This window comes from Rattus rattus, chromosome X (assembly GCF_011064425.1).
Source record: "Rattus rattus isolate New Zealand chromosome X, Rrattus_CSIRO_v1, whole genome shotgun sequence".
Taxonomy (NCBI): Eukaryota; Metazoa; Chordata; class Mammalia; order Rodentia; family Muridae; genus Rattus; species Rattus rattus.
The window spans coordinates 63,275,293-63,299,289 of NC_046172.1; the positions used below are offsets into that span (position 1 = coordinate 63,275,293).

Consider the following 23,997-nt stretch of genomic DNA (forward strand, 5'->3'; position numbering starts at 1 on the left):
CAGTTGTGATCCTACATGTTTCACAACGAAGTGAAAAGTGAGATGATCAGCTCAGGGTAATAGTGGCACCAGTGGTTAGAGATACAACCAACTTTCTAATTGTGTATAAAGTCTACAAGACAGGGAGAAATTCATATCTGGTACTGGAACCTCAACAAAAGCCTATGGCTGAGGAGGTTATAGTCTTCAATGAAAAAGTCACTGCTGGTGTTTATTAAATGGATGTGATATGCCCATTAAACTGCATTCTAAACATTTGCACCCATACCCATGATCACTGTTGTAGTGAGCTGGAACTCATCATAGACAAATAATTTTTCTTTGCAGTAGATGGTGCTTAATAAGGCCCATAACCCCAAGTCAAGCTACTGAGAACAAGTGACTGTTGGTGTGGTGCAGTGCCTAAATCTTAGCTGTAGATGGACATCTATATCAGCCACTGTATGACTCAGGAAATTTTGTGGAAGGAGGGGTCACTTCTACATAGCGTGTTCAACTACAGAGCTCCCTGAAAGATGTATAGACATGTCCAAGGTTACAGGTTTTCCAGATTCATTTTTAAGGTAGACTTTCTGATGTTGCAGCTGCTTTTGAGTTATTCCTCTTCTTAAGTCATCCCTCACCCATATGCTTGATAGTAACTCCAACAAAAAAACATATTGATTTACAAAATTGGACACTGGTGCAATCATCACTTTGGTTTGTCATGTGCTCCCTTTTTGGGATTAGTAGAAGTTTGTGTGTTGAATCTCCCCAGGAAAAGTCTATTACCCAACATATTCAGAAGACACCTTCTAGACAGTCCTCCCTGACCACTGGCTCTTATAATGTTCCCGCCCTTCTCCTGAGATTGTCCCTGAACATTGGAGGGCTTATGAGTTACTTTTCTATTGCTGTGGTAAAATACCATTACTGAGGCAACTTATAGAAGGAAGAGTTTATGTGGCTTACAGTTCCAGAGGGGCGAGAGCCCACAGTGGTAGGAATTGAGCAGGGAGGTGAGCGCTCACACCATGAGCCACAGCACAAATCAGAGAGGGCCAACTGGAAATCACAGAGGCTTTTATATCTTAAAGCCCAGCCTCAAGTGCTGTACTTCCTCCAGCACAGCCAAACCTTCTAAACCTTCCCATGCAGGACAGACAACCAGGGACCAAGTGTTCAAAGGACTGAGATGATGGGGGACATATTTCATGTAAACAATCTCAGAAGGAGAGGGTATAGTATAGATGTCCCTTTTAGGATTAAACAGCTTACAGATACTTATTAGCTGCCATTTGGCCAGTTTAGAACCTGTGTTAGCTACTAATCTGTGCACAAAGAAACTTTGATGATAACTGAAGGATGCGTTAGTCTATGGGTATAGAGACATGTATTTAGAAAATAGTTTTATATTGTTTTCATTTAGCAAAGTAGTAGGTTTATTCTGTGAGCCTATGGATTTTTGGACAGATTTATAGCAGAATTTCCTCTTGTCAAGTTGTACTCAAATGCAGTTAGAAAAAGTTCATTATCACCATAACATTTATGCCATTTCTGTATACATGGACATACCTGTCAGGCTGGTAATTACTGTAGTCAGCAGGGCTCAAAGCTTGATAAAACTGTGGATAATATCATCTACCCAGTAACCTACACAGCACCTTCTGGTACTGTGAATGCTGTCCACCAAAGAGGAAGCTTCCAGGACAGTGCTAGCGTAAATGGTGCAGGTCCTGTGACCAAAGATCTTCAGCAAAAGAAACTTACCATCAGGTTCTGGTCAGCAACCAGGAGCAAGAGCAGCAGGCTGTATTATTTAGGAGGCTTCCTGCACACTCATTATCTAATGGTTCTAGGGAGTTTTATCAATCCTGGCACTATGCTTTTTATTTAGCAACATATGGCTTCTGGGAGGAATATATCCCTTGTGTAACTCCAAATATATATATATATATACATATATATATATTTATATACACACATATATACACACATATATACCATACACACACACACACACACACACACACACACACACACACACACACACATATATATATATAGTGGTATGAAGGAGAAAGGAAAGTGTTGAAGAAGGGGATCTAATAGAGTGTAGAAGTGGATAGGTGGATGGGAAGGTAGAACAGATGGTGTCATTCCGGAAAAATAACTAACACTGAGGACATTTGAAAAGTGTATATGGAAACTTGTACATACACACACCACACTACACACATACACACACACACACACACACACACACACACACACACACACACACACACACACACATATGAAAGCCTAATGACTAATTTCCATCCCCAGGGCCTACACAGAGAAAGGAGAGAAGTGACTTCTACAAGCTGTCCCTGTCCTCCACATCACACATGTGCCATGGCACATGCACACTCCCATATGTACACACAATGAAACACAGAAATAAACAAAAAAATGTAATAAAAATTAAAAATACTGAACACCTAATCAAGGAAGAAGTGGGTTACCTGGATTGAAAAACAAAAGACAACACATACAAACAAAGCAAAGAAGCAAACAAACAGAAAACAACTGAGTTGTCTTCAGGACTGTGACACCCTAGTAGGATTCCTATGTTCCAGTGGGCAATCCCACCCCATCCACATATTGGCAGTATTAATTGAACCCATTGGGTTAATCCCAGCACTCAGGAGGCAGGAGCCAGGCACCATCTCTGAGTTTCAGGCCAGCCTAGTCTACAGAATGAGTTCTAGGACAGCCAGGGCTGTATAGAAACCATTTCAGAAACAAAACAAAATAAACAACCCTTCCCAACCCCAACCCCAAACCAAACCAAACCAAACCAAACCAAACCAAACCAAACCAAAACAAAACAAAACAAAACAAAACAAAAACAAAAAAAGAAAAAAGAAAGAAAGAAAAAGAAAGAAGACAGAAAGTTGGGAGGGAAATGTGGGGGACAGGGTTTGTGAGGAGTAGAAAGGGAGAGTCATGAGTAGATTTGCTCAAAATACATTATAATCATGTCTAAAATTCTCGCACAAATGTTATTTTTTTTACTTTTTCATCCATTTTATTGTCAGATAGAGTTCATTATATAAATCTTTCAAAATAATGAGATCTTACAAGAATAATTTACAAGTCAGCTCCGATTGCATAAATACTTGACACAGAAAACTGTTTTACAAATACGTAAGTTTTCTTACAAGAATACTTTAATAAAGAAAATAAGTCTCTATACATCGTAAAGCAAATCTGATTCAGTTTCTATTTCTGATCCCACCATCATTCTGGATTCGTTTACAGTAAGTCTATGACGTTTCTACAACGAAAGTACGACCTATGGCTGCTTCTCTTTTCAGCTACTACTGCTTCCTTTTCTGCTCTTCCCTGAAATTAAAAAATTATCATATTCAGGCTCAAAGAGGTAATTTTAAAACATTCCTTCAAAACTTGGATGAGGTTAGCCACCACCCTTAGTGACTGATCTTTTCTGGTCTGACTTAGGCTAGAGCAGCTGACAGTTTAAACCTGCGATACCAAGTTAATAGTTCATAGGCCGAGAAGGGAGCCCTGGGAGCAAGGATAAAACACAAGGTCAGGGAGCTCAAACGGTGGGTGGTGAGCGGAGAGCACACCCAATTCAAGGTTTCTCTCGGGCTGAAATGACAGAGCACAGGCTGTGGCAGTAGTTGTGTAAGATACTGAAGATCTGAAAAGGCTAAGTATTCAGGCCAATGGCGCTTCGCTTCCAAAATGCCAGTGGGTAAGGAGTCTTCACTCTGCGTCTGGTGGACTCCGTGGGTGACATTCTTCTCCTGCTGTGGCTTTAGGACGTGATGCTGTATGCCTGGGGAACAGCATACTGACCACATCTGCCCAGAGGCAGGACCCAACTGGAAGGCATGCGGCTTTCGGCTCTCCCTCCACCGTCACTGAAGTGTCCACTTGGCAAAGCAGACTGTGTTTACTTTTCAGGTAGCATGAAATAACATCAAGAAGTTAGAGTGGCATCTAGAGTCAGGTTCCCGGGAGCTTGAGATACCCCACCACCCTTCGGAAGGTTCCAGCTCTTGTCCAACAGGTTTAAACGCACGTAAGGACACTGCCCCACTTCTCTCCGTATTCCTTGTGGCTTCCTCCTACCTCAGTCTAACAGACTGCCACAGGCTTTACCAGCGCTGCAGCAGTAGACAGAAATAAGCTGCTTCTCATTACCAGAATGTCCATCACATTAGCAAGGGTCACGTGTGCACAGGAAAGGGCCAGCCACCTACTGCAGCGACTTGGCGAACTCTGCATAGTCGATGTAGCCGTCATTGTTCTTGTCACCGTCTCTCAGGACGCTGTCTATGATGCTGATGAGCTCGTCCTCGCTCATGGGTGGGGCCTGCTCACTCCCCTCCTCTTTGTGCACGTGAGTGATGGCCATCGAGAGCTCTAAGCCATCAAGCAAACTGTTGCCATCGTAATCATGCATTTTGAAATAATGGAGCTGTAGTTCCTGTGGGGACATCTCCGCCTCTGGCTGGTTGATGACACCTTCCAGATGTTCCATAATGTGCTCTTGGTCGTGCACTGTGCTCTTGTCCAGGCCCACGTTGCCATGGTGGACACCAGCCCTATGCTCCTGGGCCCTGGCAGCAGGAACACAAAAGGCCCAGAGCAGAACACACAGGAAGGGAGCTCTGAGCAGCTGCAGGGACGCCATGCTTCCAGTACCCTGATAATCCCTGACGCAGTCGCGAAGCACTTCTGGATGAACCTGGCCAGCTGCCGTCCCCCCGACGCTTTTTCTCCACACGCCGGACCCCACAAATGTTATTTTTAATTTCTTTATTTTAATATATATAGCTGTTTTGTCTGCATATATCCCTGTGCATTGTGTTTTTGTCTGGTGGCTGTGGAGACCAGGAAAATGCATACTCTCTTAATGCATACTCTGGTTCAGTGATTAAGAGCTCTGGCTGCCCTTACAGGAGACCCAGGTTCAATTCCCAGCATCCACTTGGTGATGCACAAGGGTCTGTAAATCCATGTCTCCAGTTCTAGCTATCAGATGCTCTCTTCTGGACTCCGAAGGCATCTGGCATGCAGGTGGTGCACATAATAAGGACAGGCAGGCAGGAAAAATTCTCATACACATAAAAATAAAGGTTTAAGCAAACTCCTCTCCCTATATAGTTCAGGTTACCCTCAAAATATTTTTGAGGTTTTTTATTTTGTTATTATTTTATGTGTATGGGTATTTTCCCTGCATCTCTTGGCAACATGGGCATGCAGTGCTCATGGAGACCAGAAGAGGGCATTAGATTCCCTGTGATTGGAATTATAGACTGTTATGAGCTGGGAATTGAACCTAGGTCCTCTGGAAGAACAGCCAGTGCTTTTAAACTACTAAACCATCTTTTCAGAATCATAAAAGCAATTTTTAAAAAGAAGTGAAAAAGAAGGAAAGAAAAGGAGGAGGGAGGGAAGAAGGGGAAGGAAGGGGGGAGGAGGAGAGGGAGAGAGACAGAGAGAGAGAGACAGAGAGAGAGAGAGAGAGAGAGAGAGAGAGAGAGAGAGAAAAAAGAGGGAGATCAAAAGGAGATCAGAGATTATTTAAAGCTTCTTCTGCCAAGGTGGTCAAATATTTGGACTGAGTAAGAAAATAACATTTTTTAGGCCTAGCATGATGGTTCCATGGGTAAGTGAGTTTGTCACTGAGACTGGTTATTTGATTTTTATATCTTGGATTTACATGGTAGAAGGAAAGAACAGACTCCTGCCCTACAATCTCATGTCATGTCATGAGGGTGTGCTTACATTAGCGTGAACAGACACGCACACACACACACACACACACACACACACACACACACACACCAACAAAGCAGGGGGCACTCAATAAACAAATTAATATAAAAAAGTTGAATCACCCTGGAATTTTTAATTCTAAGTACTATATGAAAGTGTAGAAATGGTCTCTGCTTGAAAAGGGAGACGTGCTATCCTGAAGAGACAATCAGTTCAGACAATGAGATGGGAAGAACATTCAGGGAAAAGGATCAAATTAGGAGGAGAGGTATCTCATTATGAAGTAGACTCTCAAGTGGGTATGGATAACACTCTACTAGGAGTGATAAAATGAATTTGAAACACGAGGTAGAATCTCTAGACGGGAGGTTTTACCTCTTATTTTAGGTCAGGTTTACAAATCAGTTTGTAGAGACTGAGATTCTTCTCTACAGAGCCCTACTCCATGAGAGAGATCTTCACTTTCAATGCTTTTAAAAATTCAATTCTATTCTCTACAAGCACATGCTATATACCCCCTAATACTCACTATATGGTGAGACCACTGAAATTGTCTTAGTATACACCTGTACAATCATTGCATCAACAATCCAGGACAGGGAACTAAAGTATGTAGCTTAAGGAATACTGCACTCATGACCATTGCCACAATGGGATCTACTCCAGCAAATGGAATTTAGAATAGGGAAATACTAACCTCTACCTTAGAAAAGTACAGAATGTCTTATTTCAGGTTAATCAAGGGATATTTGAGGGAGGAGAGGCATATAGAGTAAGACATGTTAAAAATGTCCTCTGGTTGACAAAATGACTCAATGAATGGAGGCCCTTGCAGGTGGACATGAAGACCTAAGTTTGATTCCTGGATCTCACAGGATTGTAGGAGAGAACCAACTCCTACAATCTCTCCTAAGACGTCTCCTCTGTGCAAACCAGAACCCCCCAAACACTTATATAGTCACATGCTGGCTCTCTCTCTCTCTCTCTCTCTCTCTCTCACACACACACACACACACACACACACACACACACACACACACACACAGACAGACACACACAGACACACACACAGGCACACACAGTCACAGACACACACACATTGTATTCAGACTATTCTCTGCAACCAAAACAAACGCACTTAGCTCAAATCTCCACAATCCAATCATCATGACTAGGGTAACATTAACCAATTCTTCAAGTAACATTCTTTTGCCATCCCAGTCAATGACGATACCGGGCTTACATGATAGTATTGTAATGCTAGTCTCCAGGGTCTATTCAGTTAATCAGCAGTTCTGTACCAAATAATAACAATGTAAAATTGTGTTTATTACTGTTTGTGAATGAAGTGCATGGTATGTGGGTGCATGTGTCTGTATATGTCTTCTTGTGTGGTGTTGACGTGTGCATGGTCACACATGTATCATGATGTATGAGTGGAGACCAAAGGACAATTTTCAGTAGTTAGTTCTCTTGTTCCACCCACCTCAGTTGTTAATCAAGAAAGTACCCCACAGACTTTCCGACAATCTGATGGAGGCATTTTCTGACTTGATGTACGTCTTTCCAGAAAAATCAAGCTTGGGTCAAGCTGTCAAAAAAACTAGCCAGACAATTGTTTGTATAACTTTTGGTAGTCCTATGAATTTGAAACACATAAAACTATTCAAATCATATTTTTTTTAACCTGGGAGAAATACTTAAGTATATTTTTGTATGTAGAATTTTACAAAATAGCATTTTATAATAATAAAAATTCAAAATACTTTTCCCCCATACCATTACTTTTAACTTCTTGTCACCTGCTCTATCTCCTTTACCTGGAAAAGCTGATTTGTAGCACAGTAGTAATTTTCTTTAGGTCCTGGGGCTGTGCTCAATTAAGAGATATGCTTTCATTAAATTGTCCATGCTGGCTTGGAACTCCTGAACCAAAGTAATTTTCTTATTGAGTAGCAGGGACTATGGGCCCATGGGATAGTGTTCAGTGTTTTCAAAGTTTTCTCACACAATCTGGGTTTATTTTTAATTTTTGAAGGCGTTGGTATTTCGTTGTTAATATTTTCCAAGGGAATGGATTATACGTGCTATTTGAAAACTCTTTGATCCAACCCAGTTTATTCAAATTGACTGATCTTTCCATGCAAATAATAAAGGTAAGCAATCTAGGACAATTTCTCTATAGGAAATTTAAGCAGAAATGGCCATTCTAGAATGACCATTCTATGATAACTCCAACTTGGGTCTTAGTGTGATCTATAAGGGAATTGCATGTCCAGCCTCATTTCTGTAAGGTATAGATAAAGCCCATCAGATTCTATGCTAATGCTACTATTGAGTTTTCTGGGAATAGTTGATTGCATTCAATAGTTTGTAGACTAATTAGAAATATTTTGTTCTTCCTGTTTCTTTCATTATTTTAAGAATCTATAAGTCCAAACGGTTAATGTAGAAATCTAAAACAAGCTGTACAGTGATAGCGTAAAAGGAACTATATAGATTTTTCAAAATCATGATCGTGATTTTGATTTATGATTATAAAGATTTTTCTTGTTATGTGAATTGGCAAGTAAAATTAGCAGCAGCCATGATGTTGGTAATGAAGATGGTGGCTAGATTACTCTAGTTTACTGTACTTGATAATTTCTAGAAAGTCTATTCTTATTTGGTTGGTTTTAGTTTTCAATAGTCTCACCCTGTAGCATAGTCTAACTTTAATCCCTGGCAATCATGTCTTATTATTCCAAGTGCAGAGATGACAGGTATGAAACACCAAGGGCAAAAAGTACTTCCAAGGTATTTTCAGATGATTTTTTTTCTCTGCAATTTCTCCCTTCATTTTGGAGTTGTTGATTTTTTTTCTCTGCAATTTCCTCTCTCATTCTAGGGTTGTAGAGTAGGTTTTTTTTCTTTACAATTTCCTCCTTCATTCTAGAGTTGTTGCTTAGATCTCCTGCAAGTTCTCACTAAAGGATTGTTCCATATTTTAACAGAACTCTGAACAAAAAGAAAACCTATTCTGTCCTTGCCAGTTTGGGGAAACTTGAAACTTCTCTCCAGCCCTCCTCCTCTCGCAGCTTTTCAGCACTCAATTTCTGCTGCCAACTAAGGTTAAAAAAATCACTCAATTCATTATTAGCGACTTAAAATATACAAGACTTTGATAACGTGGGTTTAAAGAAATTTAAACTAGTGTCTGGACTCAATACAAAGCTAGCTTTCGGCTATCTTATTTGCATACATTTCTGAGCAGGAAGTAACACGCAAAACTTCTGGTGTTCATGGGAAAGGATCCTTTATTCTGATGGAGTGATTTTTTTTTTTTTACCCCTTCTTTTATTTCTCCCTCGCCCCCTTCCCGGAAAGGGAATAGTCAAAAAGAATTGTTTCAACAGATCTCGCGGTGCTGTTCGAGATCCTGTGTTTTAAAAAAACAATTTAGAAATGATGTAAATGAGCCCGAGCCTTCCGGGGTTTGGGGCTGGGACTGCAGTGCTGGAAGCTCATTGAAAGCAGCCGCTGGTGGAGGCGGGGCTCTGGCCAGTTCTTTCCACCTTCCCCCACCCTCCCGGTCCAACCTCTGTTTGGCCGGTAGCTCGGTTCTAGCCGTTGCTGCAGCTGTTTCCCAGCCCTTTTCAAGACTCCGGTGACCGACCAGAAGCCCTTGTTTCCAGGATGGTGATCCATGTGTATATTGCATCTTCTTCTGGCTCTACGGCGGTAAGGAGAGTGGGAGTCCACCTTTGTTGTTTTTCAACACACTAGTCCTCCTCCGCCCCAGAACCGTTAAATTGCAGAAGTTACACTGGAAGCTTTCTCCTAGAAGACGCAAGCATCGCCTCCACAATACCCCCCTCTTTCCTTTTCTTCCTTTGTTGGGTGTCGATTTCATTTTTTTTTAGCTTTTGTTTGCCTTGAGACGTTAGTGCCACATTTCGTTTCTAAAGGAGAAAGAAAACTACCAAGTTTAGAAGGTGACTGGTATAGGTACTTCACAGTTAGGTGAAGTCAGATAAAATAAAAAACAAGTGGCTTTCAGGCTTTTTAGAGTGAGACATTTAACAAATGCTCTAAGTACCGAGTTCAGGGGGCATTTCTGTAAAGGATGAGGGTACTGATGGGAAGGGAGGGGAAGACTCCTGAGGTGCTGAAGTACTGGAATTATTGTGAAACCACTGGAATGGAATTATTTTGAGAGTGTGCAGGTGGGGTATATAATTAAAAAAAAAAACAGGAGAAAGTCAGGGACAATGATACAAATGTCTTTTTACCCCTTCCTCCTCCTATTTCTCCTCCTCCTCCTTTTTCTTCTTGGAGTGTGAGGGCGGGTTTTTTTTTTTTTTTTCTTTTATTTTAATGTAGTATGAGATATGCCCACTCCCTTTCTCCCATGGCACTTACTTTGAGTTTTTCTTTTTCTTTGAAAGATTTTGTTTCTAAAACCTACTCCTCCAAGACTGATAAAAACCGGGAAAAGAACTTGTGACAGCTGAATTGCTGCCTCTTGGAGGATTGGGCTTTCTTCCTTGACTCGTTTGCCAATTGTTAACTTAGAATACCAGTTTTTAGCAGCTCTGAGGAGCATTGGGTAAACTGGGAAAGCTGAATGCATACGCCTGTTAACTGAAAGAGCCTCTGTTCCAGCAACCCCAGGAGGAAAAATAAAGGCCAGCAGTGGCAGGAACAGATGTGTGGGCTCAGGAATTGGAATGTGGAAAACTCCTCTAGCTTTAGAGTGGCAGAAGTCCTGGGTTGTTGGGTTGCTCCTATTTACATTTAGTAGGATTTGGAATAGAACTGTAGACTATAGGAAATCACCAGAACTTTGACCCTTGAACTTTGTCTTTTGCCAATATGTGTGGGTGTGTTTAGACCGTTTCAAAATATAAGAAAACCTACTCTTAAAGTTATTTGAATGTTTAGTTTGAAAAAAAAATTATTTCCTTTGCACTTCACTTTAGAAGCATCTTGTCTTCCATACCTAACGTTCTGATATTTCAAATTAAAGCATGGGTTACTGAATATCAATCTATTAAAACAACTGCATTTTCAAAAACTAGCTTAATACTGTTGGTTAATCCTTATTAGATTGAACCTCTCAATCACTTAGGTTTTTGTTGTTGTTTTTGTTTGTTTTGTTTCCTGAGGGCATGCAGTTTCAATACTGGTATTTGTTCTTTTGCTTTCTCTTTTCTTTCTTCTAGAAGTAAACTGAAGGAGAAACTGCTTTAAGAATTTCATCAAGTAATAGAGTCACACACACACACACCCCCCTCTTTGTTAAGACATAAAATTTCTAAATGCCCCAGAAGGGATTAAGAGTTTTATTAGATTATTCAAATGACAGATATTTATGGTGTTTGTCTTTTGTTTCTACTGTTTCTTCATGGATAATTAAGGATTTGTCCACTGTTATACTAATTACATTTTTAATGAAAATATCAAAATGAATGATTTTTATTATGCTCTTGCAATTTTTAAAAAATAAGCCTAACATAGTACGAAGAATATCTTTAAGGAGAACTCCTTTATATGAATGGAGTAGTGGCTATTTACTTGAGAGAGGAAATTTCATTTTGCAGTACTGAAATTTCCCTTTAAGATAGCAAAAAAGCATTGTCCTTTTAACAAACGATTTAGAAATTTTGGGGCAAGTGTTCTCTTGGAATCTAAAAAAATTGAAAGATACATACGTGTAAGTTATTATGTGTCTAATGAGTGTTTTAAGTGTTTGGCTTTGACTTGATAATATGTATGTATTGAATGGTTTGCCTGCAGATGCATGCTATGTGAATTCCCAATGCCCATGGAGACCACAAGAGGGTGTTGGGTCGGTCTGTGGAGCTAGAGTTACAGATGGTTATGAGCCACCATGAAGATGCTGGGGACCGAACCCAGGTCCTTTGCAAGAGCAATGAGTATTCTTGTGTATTGAGCTCTGTTTTCCTGACTATTACAAAAATCAGAATTTTAGGTGGTTAATTGTTCTATAACTGATCTAGAACAGCAACAAAAAAGCAATATTATATTTACAGCCCAAGACTTCTTATATTTCTCAGTTTCTCAGTCTGATGTAAAAAAAAAAACTTTTAAAATGTGTTCTCATTTCTGCCCCAATACATAGGAATAGTGCTTGTTTCCCCAGGTTAGATATACAATCAAATGGATTAGACTTTGCAGTGGATTCTATTGTTTGTTCGTTTTTCTCAAGGCAGGGTTTCTCTATGTATCCATGATTGTCCTAGAATTCACTGTAGACCTGGCCGGCCTTGAACTCAGAGATCCACCTGCCTCTGCCTCCTAAGTGCTGGGATTCAAGGTATGCCACTGCCATCTACCTGCAGTGGATTCTTGATAAGTAACTCCTGTGAGAATAGCAGATAGAAATGCTTAAGTTGTCTCAGGTACTGTCTTACATTTTCTTCACAGTGAAGCCATGACTATGTTTCTTTCAGAAAAGGAGATGCAGATATAGAGAGGTTAAGCAACTTCCCCAGTATAGCACTGCACCGAAGCGCCAGAGTTTTAGTGCAGGGAAAGCTGCTTGAGTTCAAACGTGCATAGCCATAAAAAAAAGTACATGACAGTGATGCAGAACAGCCAGCAGGCATGAAGACGTAAATGGGAACATGACCTTAGATGTTTAGAGAATGAGTAAGTCCTGCAGGTTTAAAAGAATTGACTGGGCATGCCCATAAGTGGGAATAGCAAAATGGGGAGCTAGCATGTAGGAGGGATGCTGTGTCTATAAATGAATCTAAGTAAGTGGCTTATGTGGCTTATTCACTCAAGAATAGGAGGGTAGAGACGCTTAGGAAAGGCAACACTGAAAAATTTTAGGCGAAGCTATGGTAATTGAGGTTTTAATGTTTCTCTTGGTGGGAACCATCTAGCAAGGATTCAGTTTCCAATTGTTCACAGAGAGTGAATTCTCTGTGTTACTATTTTATCTCTTACCACACTGTAGTCCAACTTAACATTTGTTCCTAATTTTTTGAGACAAGAACTCATTGCCTAAGTTAGACTCAAACTCAGTGACCCACCTAGTGCCTTTCAAATGTCGGAACTGCTATAGATTTGTGCCACCACATATGGCTTTCTATTGCCTTGTCTGTTTAGACTTGTTTGTGCCCACTATTGATGTGATGTTATGTAGTAGTGTGTGTTTCGATTTAGAAAGCAACGCCTTGTAAATTTGTATTTAGAAGAAAATGGTGTATTAAACACAATATCTACATAACTTAACAAATTGCAGTAATTTTTAACAAACAAAAAACCAGCATCAACCTTTCGTTGAAATTATTAGACTGATGAAAGATTGGGAAAGTTTTAGTTGGATTAGGAGAATTTTGCCTGTCTTCTTTTTTGCAGATCCATATTGATCCTTTTTATGCCCTCTATGCATGTATTTTGTGGGCATTGGTGAAGAATCTTGTAGGGTATAGTGTATAGGAGGTTTCTCTGGATTTCATTTATGGGATAGTATATGCAATGATTTCTCTTTCGTTTTTTATTTCTCTTATAACTACTAAAAACAAAGCTAGTTTTACGGTGGATTCCATGATAGTACTCACTCACAAGTAATAAAAACAAGGCAGTGAACTGAATACTCTCGATCAAGTCACAACTTCCTAGTCACACTATTTTCATCATTTGGAATTTGTATGTAAAGCAGGAAGGCATGTTCTCTGTCATGTGGTTCTTCAGTAATTTTATGTTAGGTGACCGAGTTCTTTGCTGTTCTGTCCTGGCATATATAAATTGAACCCTGGCTTGAAACATGCTTTTGAGCACGCCATAACTGCCAAGCTTTGTTGGAATGGTATTATATAAAGTTATTCATAAACTAGTTAGAAGATCAAACTCAGAAACCACCGAACGAATAGGCATACTTTTCAGAACCCCAAGCTGTAGAGAATGACAACTTTCAAGTGTCAAGTGCAAAGACTGAATGAAGAAGAATCAGTTCTGTAACCAGTACTTGAAAGCTGAACTCCCTGTAATAGTAGTAAAGCCACTGAAATAATTTAGCCCTTCTTATAAAGGCTTAGGAAATATATTTCCTATCCAAGTACTAATCAGATCCTATTCTGCTTAGCTTTGGAGATCACATGAGATAGTGTGTGTTCAAGGTTGTATGGCCGTAGACAGGAAACATCTCAATGGTAGTGGCTCTCATGACCTGAAAGTGTTTACAAATCTAATAGCTATTCTACAGCAGAATGTATTATGAAAGGTAAACACCATAATCTTATAGAAGAAAAGAACGTGAATTTATCTTTAGCATAAAGTCTCATTATTCTGTTGAAAGAAAACAATATCCTTAACAACTTTTCTCCCAGAATGCTCTGTGTTAAAGATCAAACACTTGTCAGGCTAAATGTTCTAATTCTTTGTGTCTATTCTCAGGTGTGTTTTTTTAAATGCATTGCACAATTAACTATGTATTTATATGTATATATTTATTTATTCTTCGAGAAGTTTACGTATGCATGTGATGTATTTGTTCATATCCTTGTCCCCTTAACTCCTCCTGGATCTTACCCTCATGATTCCATATGTCTTGTCCTTTTTTAAAAAATATGATAATCTATCAAGTCAAATTTTGATTTGCTCTTACGAATTAGTGTGGGGCTTCCACTGGAGCATGGTAAACCTATTGGGAAGAATATCTTTAAAGGAAATTGACTCTCCCTCTACCAGCAGCCATCAACTGTCCATAGCCCCTCATCTAGAGGTAGGGACATATAGGCTCTGCTCCTATCCATGTTACAGTATTGATTGGCTTGGTCTTGTGCAAGCAACCCCAGCTGCTGACAACTATGTGTCTTTATTGAATATGTTTTACTTTAACTGGATTATCAAGGGTTAATTTTATGTTGTGTTTTATTGATAAAGTTAAATAGATTAGAGGGGATCTGTTCACCTTCAATTCTACTTTGCTACCTAGATAGAGACCTTTTAAAATTACAATTTAATTAATTCTTCCTATCTAGACCAAGATGAAACAAACATACTTTTAGACAAAAAGGGCACATCTTTTATGACAACTGCTTTTGTTAGCATGAGAGACAAAGGTGACATTTAACACTTGGGCAGTCCAGCAGAGTTTTAAACAGAGGAATTGTTTTCTAGCCCACTGCTTATGTTCTGCATATATGGCTTCGGAAAGGGCTGTAGACTTGCAGAACATAATAAAAATTCAAATAAAAGTTTAAAAATACCACGGCAAATTCAAACTCTGTGCATTTAAGTGTTCAGGACTAGCTGGGTTTTTGTTGTTCTTGCTCTACCGTCTCCTTATCATGGCTGCTCACCATTTGGTTGCAGTAATAGTAACAAACTGGCATCGCACATTCCAGGCACTGTGCCTAGTGCTTCCCGTATATTATCCCGTTTAACTCTTAAAGTACGGGAAGTGCTGTTACGAGATCCATTTCTGTGTTTGGAGAGATTCAAAGTGAGATTCACAAGAGATATTTGCTGTATATTGATCAGGACCAAAGAGCTAGAATTGGCAGAGTTGGGATTACAAAGAATATAGGGACTTTGGAACCTTTAGTGCATTGTTATTTGAATACCCTCTATGTGTAGATATGCATAGAAATTACATCTCTAGCCCATTACAATTTTGATTTATGATTACAAAGATAATTATCTTTGGGGCCAGCCTGATCTACAGAGTGAGTTCCAGGCCTCAGGGTTACACAGAGAAACAGCACTAGCTTTTTCCTTTACACTTATTATGCTTGCATGCATGCACACATAGACTTTACCAGGGTCACATTCTAAGTAGTCTCAAAAAAAGGAAGAAAGAAAGTAGGGAGTGCGGGGTAGTTCAGTGAGTAAAAATGGTAATGTTAAAGGCCTGAGCTTGAGTGGTAGGGGGAGAAAGCGAACTTCTGAAAGCTGTTCTCCAAACACTTACCTTGAGATGCCTGCATTCATACATACATATCACATATAGGCACATATTCACATCCCAGTGAAAAATCCTACTTGGGTGATCCTCTTATTCTGTAAGTGTGTTCTCATCTACAACCTTGATTTAAGAATAAGGTGGGAGAGAGACGAGGGCAAAAGAGGGAAACTAGGTAAAAAGAGTAAGGCCAGCACTAGCTCTGTCCTTTACAACTTAATATGCTTGCATGCGTTGCACACATAGGCTTTTACAGGATCATATTTTAAGTAATTTTTACCCTTTTTTGTAACAGCTTGTGCAGCATATTCAACTTCAATGATTTTGATTCTCTATTTTTAAAAACTATATATATATACATTTTTTTTTGCTAAGTGTGGCTGTGCAAACTGATAATTGTAGTACTCTGGAGTTGGAAGTACAGGTATATTAAGTTTGAGGCCAGACTAGGCTCCATGGTTAGACTGTGTGTCAAAAAAAAGGGCAAAGAAAAGGAAAAAAAAACTTAAAAAAAGAAAACAAAACATACTCATCCAACCCCTAATTACAGGAACGACAACAAAACCCTGTATTTTGTGGCTATACCCCACCATGGTAAAAAAAGAAAGGTAGATTTTTATGAGTCTATGATTAAATTGGACAGCAGTATATTTATAATTTATAAAGTCTGACTTTGGATTCTTGTCTTTGAATTATATTCTTTGGTTTAGCTCTTTTGGAAATAAGAGCCCATGACAGAGTTGGGCTAGAGCCAAACATTTCTGCTTGGGAGATTTCCAACAATGAGTCAAGACTAATTAAACTTCAGTTCTAAGCAGTAGAGAATATCCATCTCAGGTAACAACTACTGTGAGACAATTTGGTCTGTTTATGTTGCCATCACCTCTCATACAGTTGTTTCATCGTAAGTGTGACTCATTTCTCCCTGTTATAATTTTAACAGTATTTATTTAATCAAAGTTGTAGGGATTAGGAAACCATCATCTCCAGTATAACATTTGAAAGTTGGTTTAGAAGGAAGACACGGGTAGATACCCACTTATTGTTTAAAAAATGAAAAAGTAACTTGCTTTAATTTCAAGCCCAAATAATTAGTCAGCTTTAGCTGATAGCACTATGAAAAAAAAAAGCTGGTGGTACAGCTCAGTGGTACAGTGCTTGCCTAGAAAGGCTGAAGCATTGGGATTGAAGCAGGACAAATAAAAAATAAAAATAAAAAAGTCTAGAAAGTAATTTTATAAGCTGCCTTGCTGTCTTTCATAGAGTACTTAAAATATACCTGGCACAGTAGCCACAACTTTATATGTAATTTGTCATTTAGCACCCTTAGTTCAGAAATGACAATTTTGTCCAGCCACACCAGGGCCTATCATCCACATTTTTGTTTGAGGTCACTGGGTAGCAGTAGCTGTCCTGGAACTCACACTGTATAGACCAGGCTGGCATTGAGCTCCCAGAGAGTCATCTGTTTCTGCCTTTCACAGACTGGGATTAAAGGCATGTGCCTTGATGTCTAAACCCCATTATTTCTTTTTACACACACACACACACACACACACACACACACACACACACACACACACACACACACACGAGTGCTCTATCTGCATGCAAGATGAGGGCATCAGATCATATTACAGATGGTTGTGAGCCACCCTGTGTTTGCTGGGAATTGAACTCAGAACCTCTGGAAGAACAGTCAGTGCTTTTAACTGCTGAGCCACATCACCAGCCCCTCCGCCCCCATCTTTAAGAAACAAAAACAAGCTGAAAAAAAAGTATAGCAAGGTCATATAACTAGGAAACAGTCTCCCAGATTTGTCAGATCAGAAGCCATTGGCTTTAACCTCTAGGTTACTCACTCTACTTCTCTGAACTTAAAAGTCACTCCAATATTTCTTTTCTGCTGATCTTGAAAAAAATCATGAAAACATTTCATAACTAATTGGCTTACAACAATATCAGGGACAATTAGTTCTAAGGGTCTATTGTGTCAAGTAGAGAAGTTAGAATTCTTCAGAGCAGAAAAACAAAGTAATGATCTCTCAAGACTGATAGTGATAAGTAGAATATAAAATGTGTACCTTAGGTTAATATTATAAACTCACCTTGTATTAGGTGTCCTAACAGCAGCAAGAGAAACCAATCTGATTTTAGAATTATTTTAAGGGTGAGGGGCATTATTGTTTATTTGGCATGAGTAGACTACTGCAGTTTTCTGTTATTCTCACTATCAGATTATGAGCTAAAATGAAGGGTACCATGGAAGAAAGCTTCTATAAATGTTAGAAGGAATTCATTTTTGAAATTTATTGAATCTGAGCTCATTTTTTTTTAGAAACTTACATATAACTGGCCTTTTTGTATTCGCTAAAACTTTTGAGTTTCTAAAAACAGAGACGAACATTTTCTAATGAGTTTCGTTTTAAAAATTAAGAATAAGGAGGTTAAATTCAAAATTTCCAGCAATTTTGAGGAGGCAAAGATGCTGGTGGTGTGAGTTTACCAAATAATAAAACAGGCACACATTTGAATTCATGCAACATCATTTTAAAAGGATGTTGAAAGACATAGATGAAAAGAATATGAAGAAATAGTCATAGTGTATTAGTTATTGTCTAGGCATAAGGAATTGTGATTTAATTTGGAAGTTGGAATTGAAGAACGGATTTTATCTATTACATTTTTGTGAATACCATTTGTTTGTAGTTTACATTGTATTATACTATTAGATGCTTATATAAGGGGTTTATATTTACTGTATACATTACATTGCACTGTTAAATCTTTAGGTATGGCAAGTTTAAGAGAAGAATGTGTATCACATGGGATTCAATCTGACTCTTCCAAACAAATAAAATAAAAGAATGTGATCATTAAACTTCATACCCCAAGGGATCCTAACATTACTCAACTGTCAGAGACTCGAGTGAGAGGCCTGCCCTGCTAGCAACATTGCATTTGTCTACTTTGAAGCTGGTGTTTCTATACTTTGTGAAAACCCGAAGAAACATAAGCTTGGCTATAATTTATGCCTAGATGTTCAAGTACATTTAGTATAAATCAATATTTAATAAAATTTGAAAATCATTCATTTATAGAGATAGATTTTTCATCTATTATTGGGCAGGGAGTTAAGAATTTTTCTTAAGGTTCATTTAAGCAAAGTAATTGATGAAAATCATTCATTTACAGAGATAGATTTTTCCATCTATTATTGGGCAAGGAGTTCTTTTTTTTTTTTTTTTTTTCGGAGCTGGGGACCAACCCAGGGCCTTGGCGCTTGTTAGCAAGTGCTCTACCACTAAGCTAAATCCCTAACCCCGGGCAAGGAGTTAAGAGTTTTGCTTTAAGGTTAATTTATGCAAAATAATTCATAAACATTGTACTTACAGCATAGAGAGCACATCTGAATAGCAACTATTGGAAAAAATGCAATACTATAGCTTGTAAAAGCAAAACCTAAGAGTAAAGGAAGCTAATTGGTCTTCTTGGATTCTTCAAACCTGGATTGCTCTGAAAACAGAAGTAAAAGTTCTTAGACAATCTCTTACTATGCAAAGTGACTGGGACTGCGCCCACACTTGAGAAAATGATTATCATTTTCTTCATTTCCTTTCATTTTATGGGTGTGGGTGTTTTGCCTCCATGTATGCCTGTGTAGCACGTGTATACTGCCCACAGAGACAGAAGAGGACATCAGATCCTCTGGAACCAGGGTTACAGATGGTTGTTAGTTGCTGGATGCTGGAAACCAAAATTGGTCTTTTGTAAGAGCAAAACACACTCTCAACCACTGAGTCTATCAACAAGGGCTACCATTGATTGTCACAAGATTTTTTATAAATATTTGAAATTGGAATGCTAGTCTTTCTTGTTTGTTTTCATTTTTGTTTTATGACAGAGTCTCCCAAAGTCCCCAGGCTGGCCTTTCTATGTAACTGAGGCTGAGAGTGACCTTGAACTAATGATCATCAAATGTGAAAGCATATAATAAAAGGACAGGTGGCATATTATATATATTATTAAATGTGTTTTTCTAAAAACCTTCTCAGGTTGTAGAAATTCCCTTTGTCGTAGTAATGGCTTCAAACCCTAAAAGAAACATCCCTATGTCTAACAGCAAATTTTGAGGCTAGGTTAGTGTTTTTATTTCTTAGATGAATTCTATTGATGGCCTGCTAAGTATTAGAACGAGGTTGGAGGGCTCTATTTTAGAACTATTTTAGAATGAAACAAAGGGCCGTGAATAATATTCATGTACTTTCTCTACTTATTATTATCTAGAGTATAATTAGAATGGGGTAGGACTCTAAACATTAGCAGATGCTTCAGTAGATGTCATGGTGCAATTCAAATGCAAATAGGCAACCAATTGGAAATTTGTGGTTGGTATTCAGAAATATATGATTAGAGTTGAGAAGAGATGATGGATAGAAGGTTAAAGAGTGTAGGAGCCGTTCACATGGTTTTATTTGAAGCTGTGGAAAAGAGAGAATGAAGAGGAAGGAATTAGAAGATGAGGAGAGGGCTGAGGATAAGGGTGTACAATCTTGGTGAAAGTTCACACATAGGAGGTTGTGAAAGGAACAGGCAAAGGAGGAAGATTCATTAAGAAAGAAAAGAGGTCTAGAATGGAAGCTCGGATAGAGGCCAGTGTTGAGGGAGCGTTGTTTGGTAGTGCCGTATAAGCCTTGTGAAAATTGATGAAACACCATTGAATTTAAAAGGAGGAAATTATTACTGATCTTGGACATAGTTTCAGTAACATACTGAAAGCATTAACTTGATTGAAAGACATAAGGAATAGAATACACATAGAAGAAGAGATATATATTGTCTAGTTTTGTAATAGTGTGATAAAAGGAAAGGCTATCTAATAGTACCTAGTGAGTAACAGGTTAGTTAGGAATATACAGTGAGACCCCCTTTGAAGTAACAACAGAAACAATAATAAATAAATATCCTTACTAACTAAAGTTTCATGTTAAATATATATTGACCACGCAGAGAGTTCTTTTATTTTAACTGACCAGATGTGCATTGTTTTTGTAAGAGGAGAAACAGGAAGTCACAATTCAGAAAGTATTGAATGGCTGGACACTTTCCACTACCCTTATTTGCCAAACCAATTAAAAACATGGCTCTTTAGAATACACTAGTTTGCTGGCAGCATTTATCTAGTATAAGCAAAGACCTGGATTTGATTCCAAGCATTGAAATAAAAAATATACTTGTGTCTGTATGTGTTTTATACTTTAAATCTTTTCTAAGAGATGGATTATTTTAGTTATAAGAAAGTGCAACTAATGTAATGGGTTTTTTTCAGTCAAATCATTTAAATTATTTTCATTCTTAATGCTAATGGAGCCTTTTGAAGGCTGCCTAATATAGTGTTGTGAGATCAGTAAACTGATGCTTCTAAAACCTTAAGATTCATGGGCTGACTTGGATTCTTATGAAGGGAATTCAAAGAAGGTAAAGAAATAAAAGCAATCATTTGGGATTCCATAATAACAAAATGGTTACACTCTAGATTTGAGAGTTTATAGAGCTTTGGCTCTAAACTTCTACATGGAACTAACTTGATAAACATTTGAATATATGCAAAACTATATAGACAGCTCAAAGTCACGAATGAAGAACCTTGCAAAATGTGGACATTTTGAATAGATGTAGCTAGATTACGTTCCGTCAGTTCTCAGTCTATGATTTATTTGTGCTGTGGATTTTTTCCTTGCATGCTCTAATTCACACATTCATTCAGAAAACATTTATGCCAATCATAGATTACAGACTTCTCAAGGCCGGAGAAAGGACGTGGAATAAATGAAATGTCTCTCAGACTCTTGTGTGACTCAGAATGAAAAAGTATGTGGTTTTGTCATTTTAGGGGACTAAGTTACAAGGTCTGCAAGTAAATAAGAATCTTTGAGGTGTTCACTGGCCGAGATGCTTTTGGGGTGTCTCTGCTGGTACATTGTTAAACTCTCACAGAAGTTAGTGTCTTCAACAGATGTTCAAATGCATTTTTGTTTATTTTCCAGTCACAACTCCTTGAATAGTTATTCTAAAGCAGTGATAATTTATTATTTCAATTGAACTTTTACCCAGTTCTTTGCCATTTCCCTGGAAGGGTGTGGGAATTAGACCTTAAGTAAAATGTTATTTCAGTTTTATTTTTCCTGCACTTGAACATGCACCAGAGGCACGATTGAGGTCAGTTCTCATTAAAGTCAAATGTAGCTGTGATGACAAGCTGAAAGATTGGTATTTTTTTCTGCTGAACTGTTCCTATCAGTTATTTTGGAATTCCAGAGGAAAACACTAAAACATTCTTTTATTGTCTGACCAATCCTACCCAGGCTTATCTAGATTTCCTTTACCTTGTGATCAGCCTGGCCTGGACAGTTTGTATGAATAATTATGCCTTACAAAAATTTGAGGTGCATTCAACAATACTTAAAAAGGCCTAACTCCCCTAGGCTAGTCTCATGTTTCCCTCTTTCTCTCGCCTTTCTTGTGCTTTTCTAAAGCTTCTAGGCTTCCTGAGTTTTTGGTTGGAATTTTAGTTCAGGTTTTATATACCAGTTTGCTTCACAATTTATATCTCTGCTAAACTGGATAAGGGTTATATCCTGCAATAGAGTTTACAACATGGGGTTATTATTCAGTATGCTAGTCTTTGGCCGACCGTAGGACAGGGGGGAAAAAGGTAAATGCTGAAATAATTAGTATGCTTTCTTATGTTTCTACCAAATAATAGGAAAAATACATAATTTTAGTTCTTTCCCTTCTCAACATATTTCTAGCTCAGCTTAATGCACTGATTCAACTCTGAGAGAAAAATTGTTGCATTATCCTTGGGAGTTAATATGCGTCTGAAACCAGGTTTTCTGGTAGATGAGTTTCCTCTTACAACCACAGCTGCTCCTTTTAACACTGCATTTCAAGTATCAATTGTTTTTTTAATAGTACTGCTTTTGGTAGACTAAAGGGACATTATGTAAGTAGAAGCATCATATATTGAAAGCAATTTCTTTTTTTTTTTTTTGTAACTATATGATAGAATGTTTGGTGTCTACTGGATAAAAATCTGCTTATATTCTTTTCTATTTTTATAACTATCAAACTGAAAGAATTTTAGAAGCATCTATCTAGGTGAGGTCATAGACAGGCATCCAACCCATCCATGTAAGGACTGCTTGGGAGCTGGCCCAGAAAGATTATGATCAATTTTCTCTTAGGAAACTCTCCAGAGAAGGAAACATACACTCTCCCATGGTGTTACCCTGGAGTACTACTCTATGTTCACTCTTTGTCTAGACTCCAGGAGTATGATGTGGAAATCTGGGTGACAAGTGAAAGACAGATCTCCCTGGGAGATCTGAGATCTGAGAGATCAGATTTTTGAAATCAGAAACATAGGAAGTAAAGGACAGTGTATGATATAAACATTCACCTAGTATTAGTTGAATATGTTTTTTCTCAAGTCTCCACTAGAATAATATGCCAAGCCTTTTAAAATTATTTTGGAAAGAGCCTGTAGCTTTTATTTTGAGAAAGTTAAAAATAAATCCCATGATTTTTATTTCTTTCCTTCTGCTTTTCTTTTTCCAGGAAGCATTATGGGTATCGCCCATGCCTGTAAATCAGTACATTATGGGGTCATATTATAAGATGACATTACCATTGCCACATGGTGTTTATTGCATGAGGCTCGCAACTTGCTGGATTTGCATAAATTTCAAGATAGACATTTTAAACCTTTTAAACGTGTAGGCCTTTAAAGCTCAAGCACTGGCCATAGCTGAATGGCAGTACTAATGAGGAAAATTACAGGACAAGACCGACTTAAAACTCAATGCAATGCCTTTAAAAGGTTCAATTGCTAGGAACGGAACCGTTGTAAAATTTTGAACTAAACTGTTTCAGTTGTAGAGAAAAATACCTGCCTGAGGACCCTGAACTCCAGGTGGTGACTTTTTAAGGTAGTTAAATGATACTTTGCTAGCAGTCTTTCCTCTCATCATGCCCCACTCAACCAGGAGCCACCAGTTGAGACTGAGAAAGGAAGGAGCTTAGAGAGCTTTAGCCCTTGTAATGACCATTCTTGAGGGAAATAAAAGACCTTAAACTTGCATCCTGGGGAATGCATAGACTTGTTTTTTTTTTTTTAAACGAGTAATAGTAACTACTTTGAATTTTGTTGAAAGAAGGAAAAATTTTACTAGCACCACAATAATTGGTTAAAATTGTTAGCTGAAGAAAATGTCTTTCCTCTTCTACATAAATGAAAA

At 38.3% G+C, this 23,997-nt stretch overlaps 2 protein-coding genes across 2 annotated transcripts in view; one reads left to right on the top strand and one right to left on the bottom strand.

The window, feature by feature from the left end:
• Positions 1–3,389: 3,389 nt before the first annotated feature.
• Positions 3,390–4,786, bottom strand: LOC116888460 (multiple coagulation factor deficiency protein 2 homolog). The gene has a single exon (XM_032889740.1). The coding sequence runs from the start codon at positions 4,688–4,690 to the stop codon at positions 4,253–4,255; it is 438 nt and encodes a 145-aa protein (XP_032745631.1). The 5' UTR covers positions 4,691–4,786; the 3' UTR covers positions 3,390–4,252.
• A 4,586-nt stretch (positions 4,787–9,372) lies between these two features.
• The window catches only part of Sh3bgrl (SH3 domain binding glutamate rich protein like), a 92,990-nt gene continuing 78,365 nt past the window's right edge, over positions 9,373–23,997 (top strand). Inside the window, exon 1 of the mRNA XM_032889400.1 lies at positions 9,373–9,498. Coding sequence (XP_032745291.1) covers positions 9,454–9,498 — 45 coding nt within the window. The 5' untranslated portion in view covers positions 9,373–9,453. The remainder of the gene's footprint in view (positions 9,499–23,997) is intronic.

Excerpts from the sequence above, each read along its gene's own strand:
- LOC116888460 (XM_032889740.1), bottom strand. The coding sequence starts at position 4,690 with ATGGCGTCCCTGCAGCTGCTCAGAGCTCCCTTCCTGTGTGTTCTGCTC.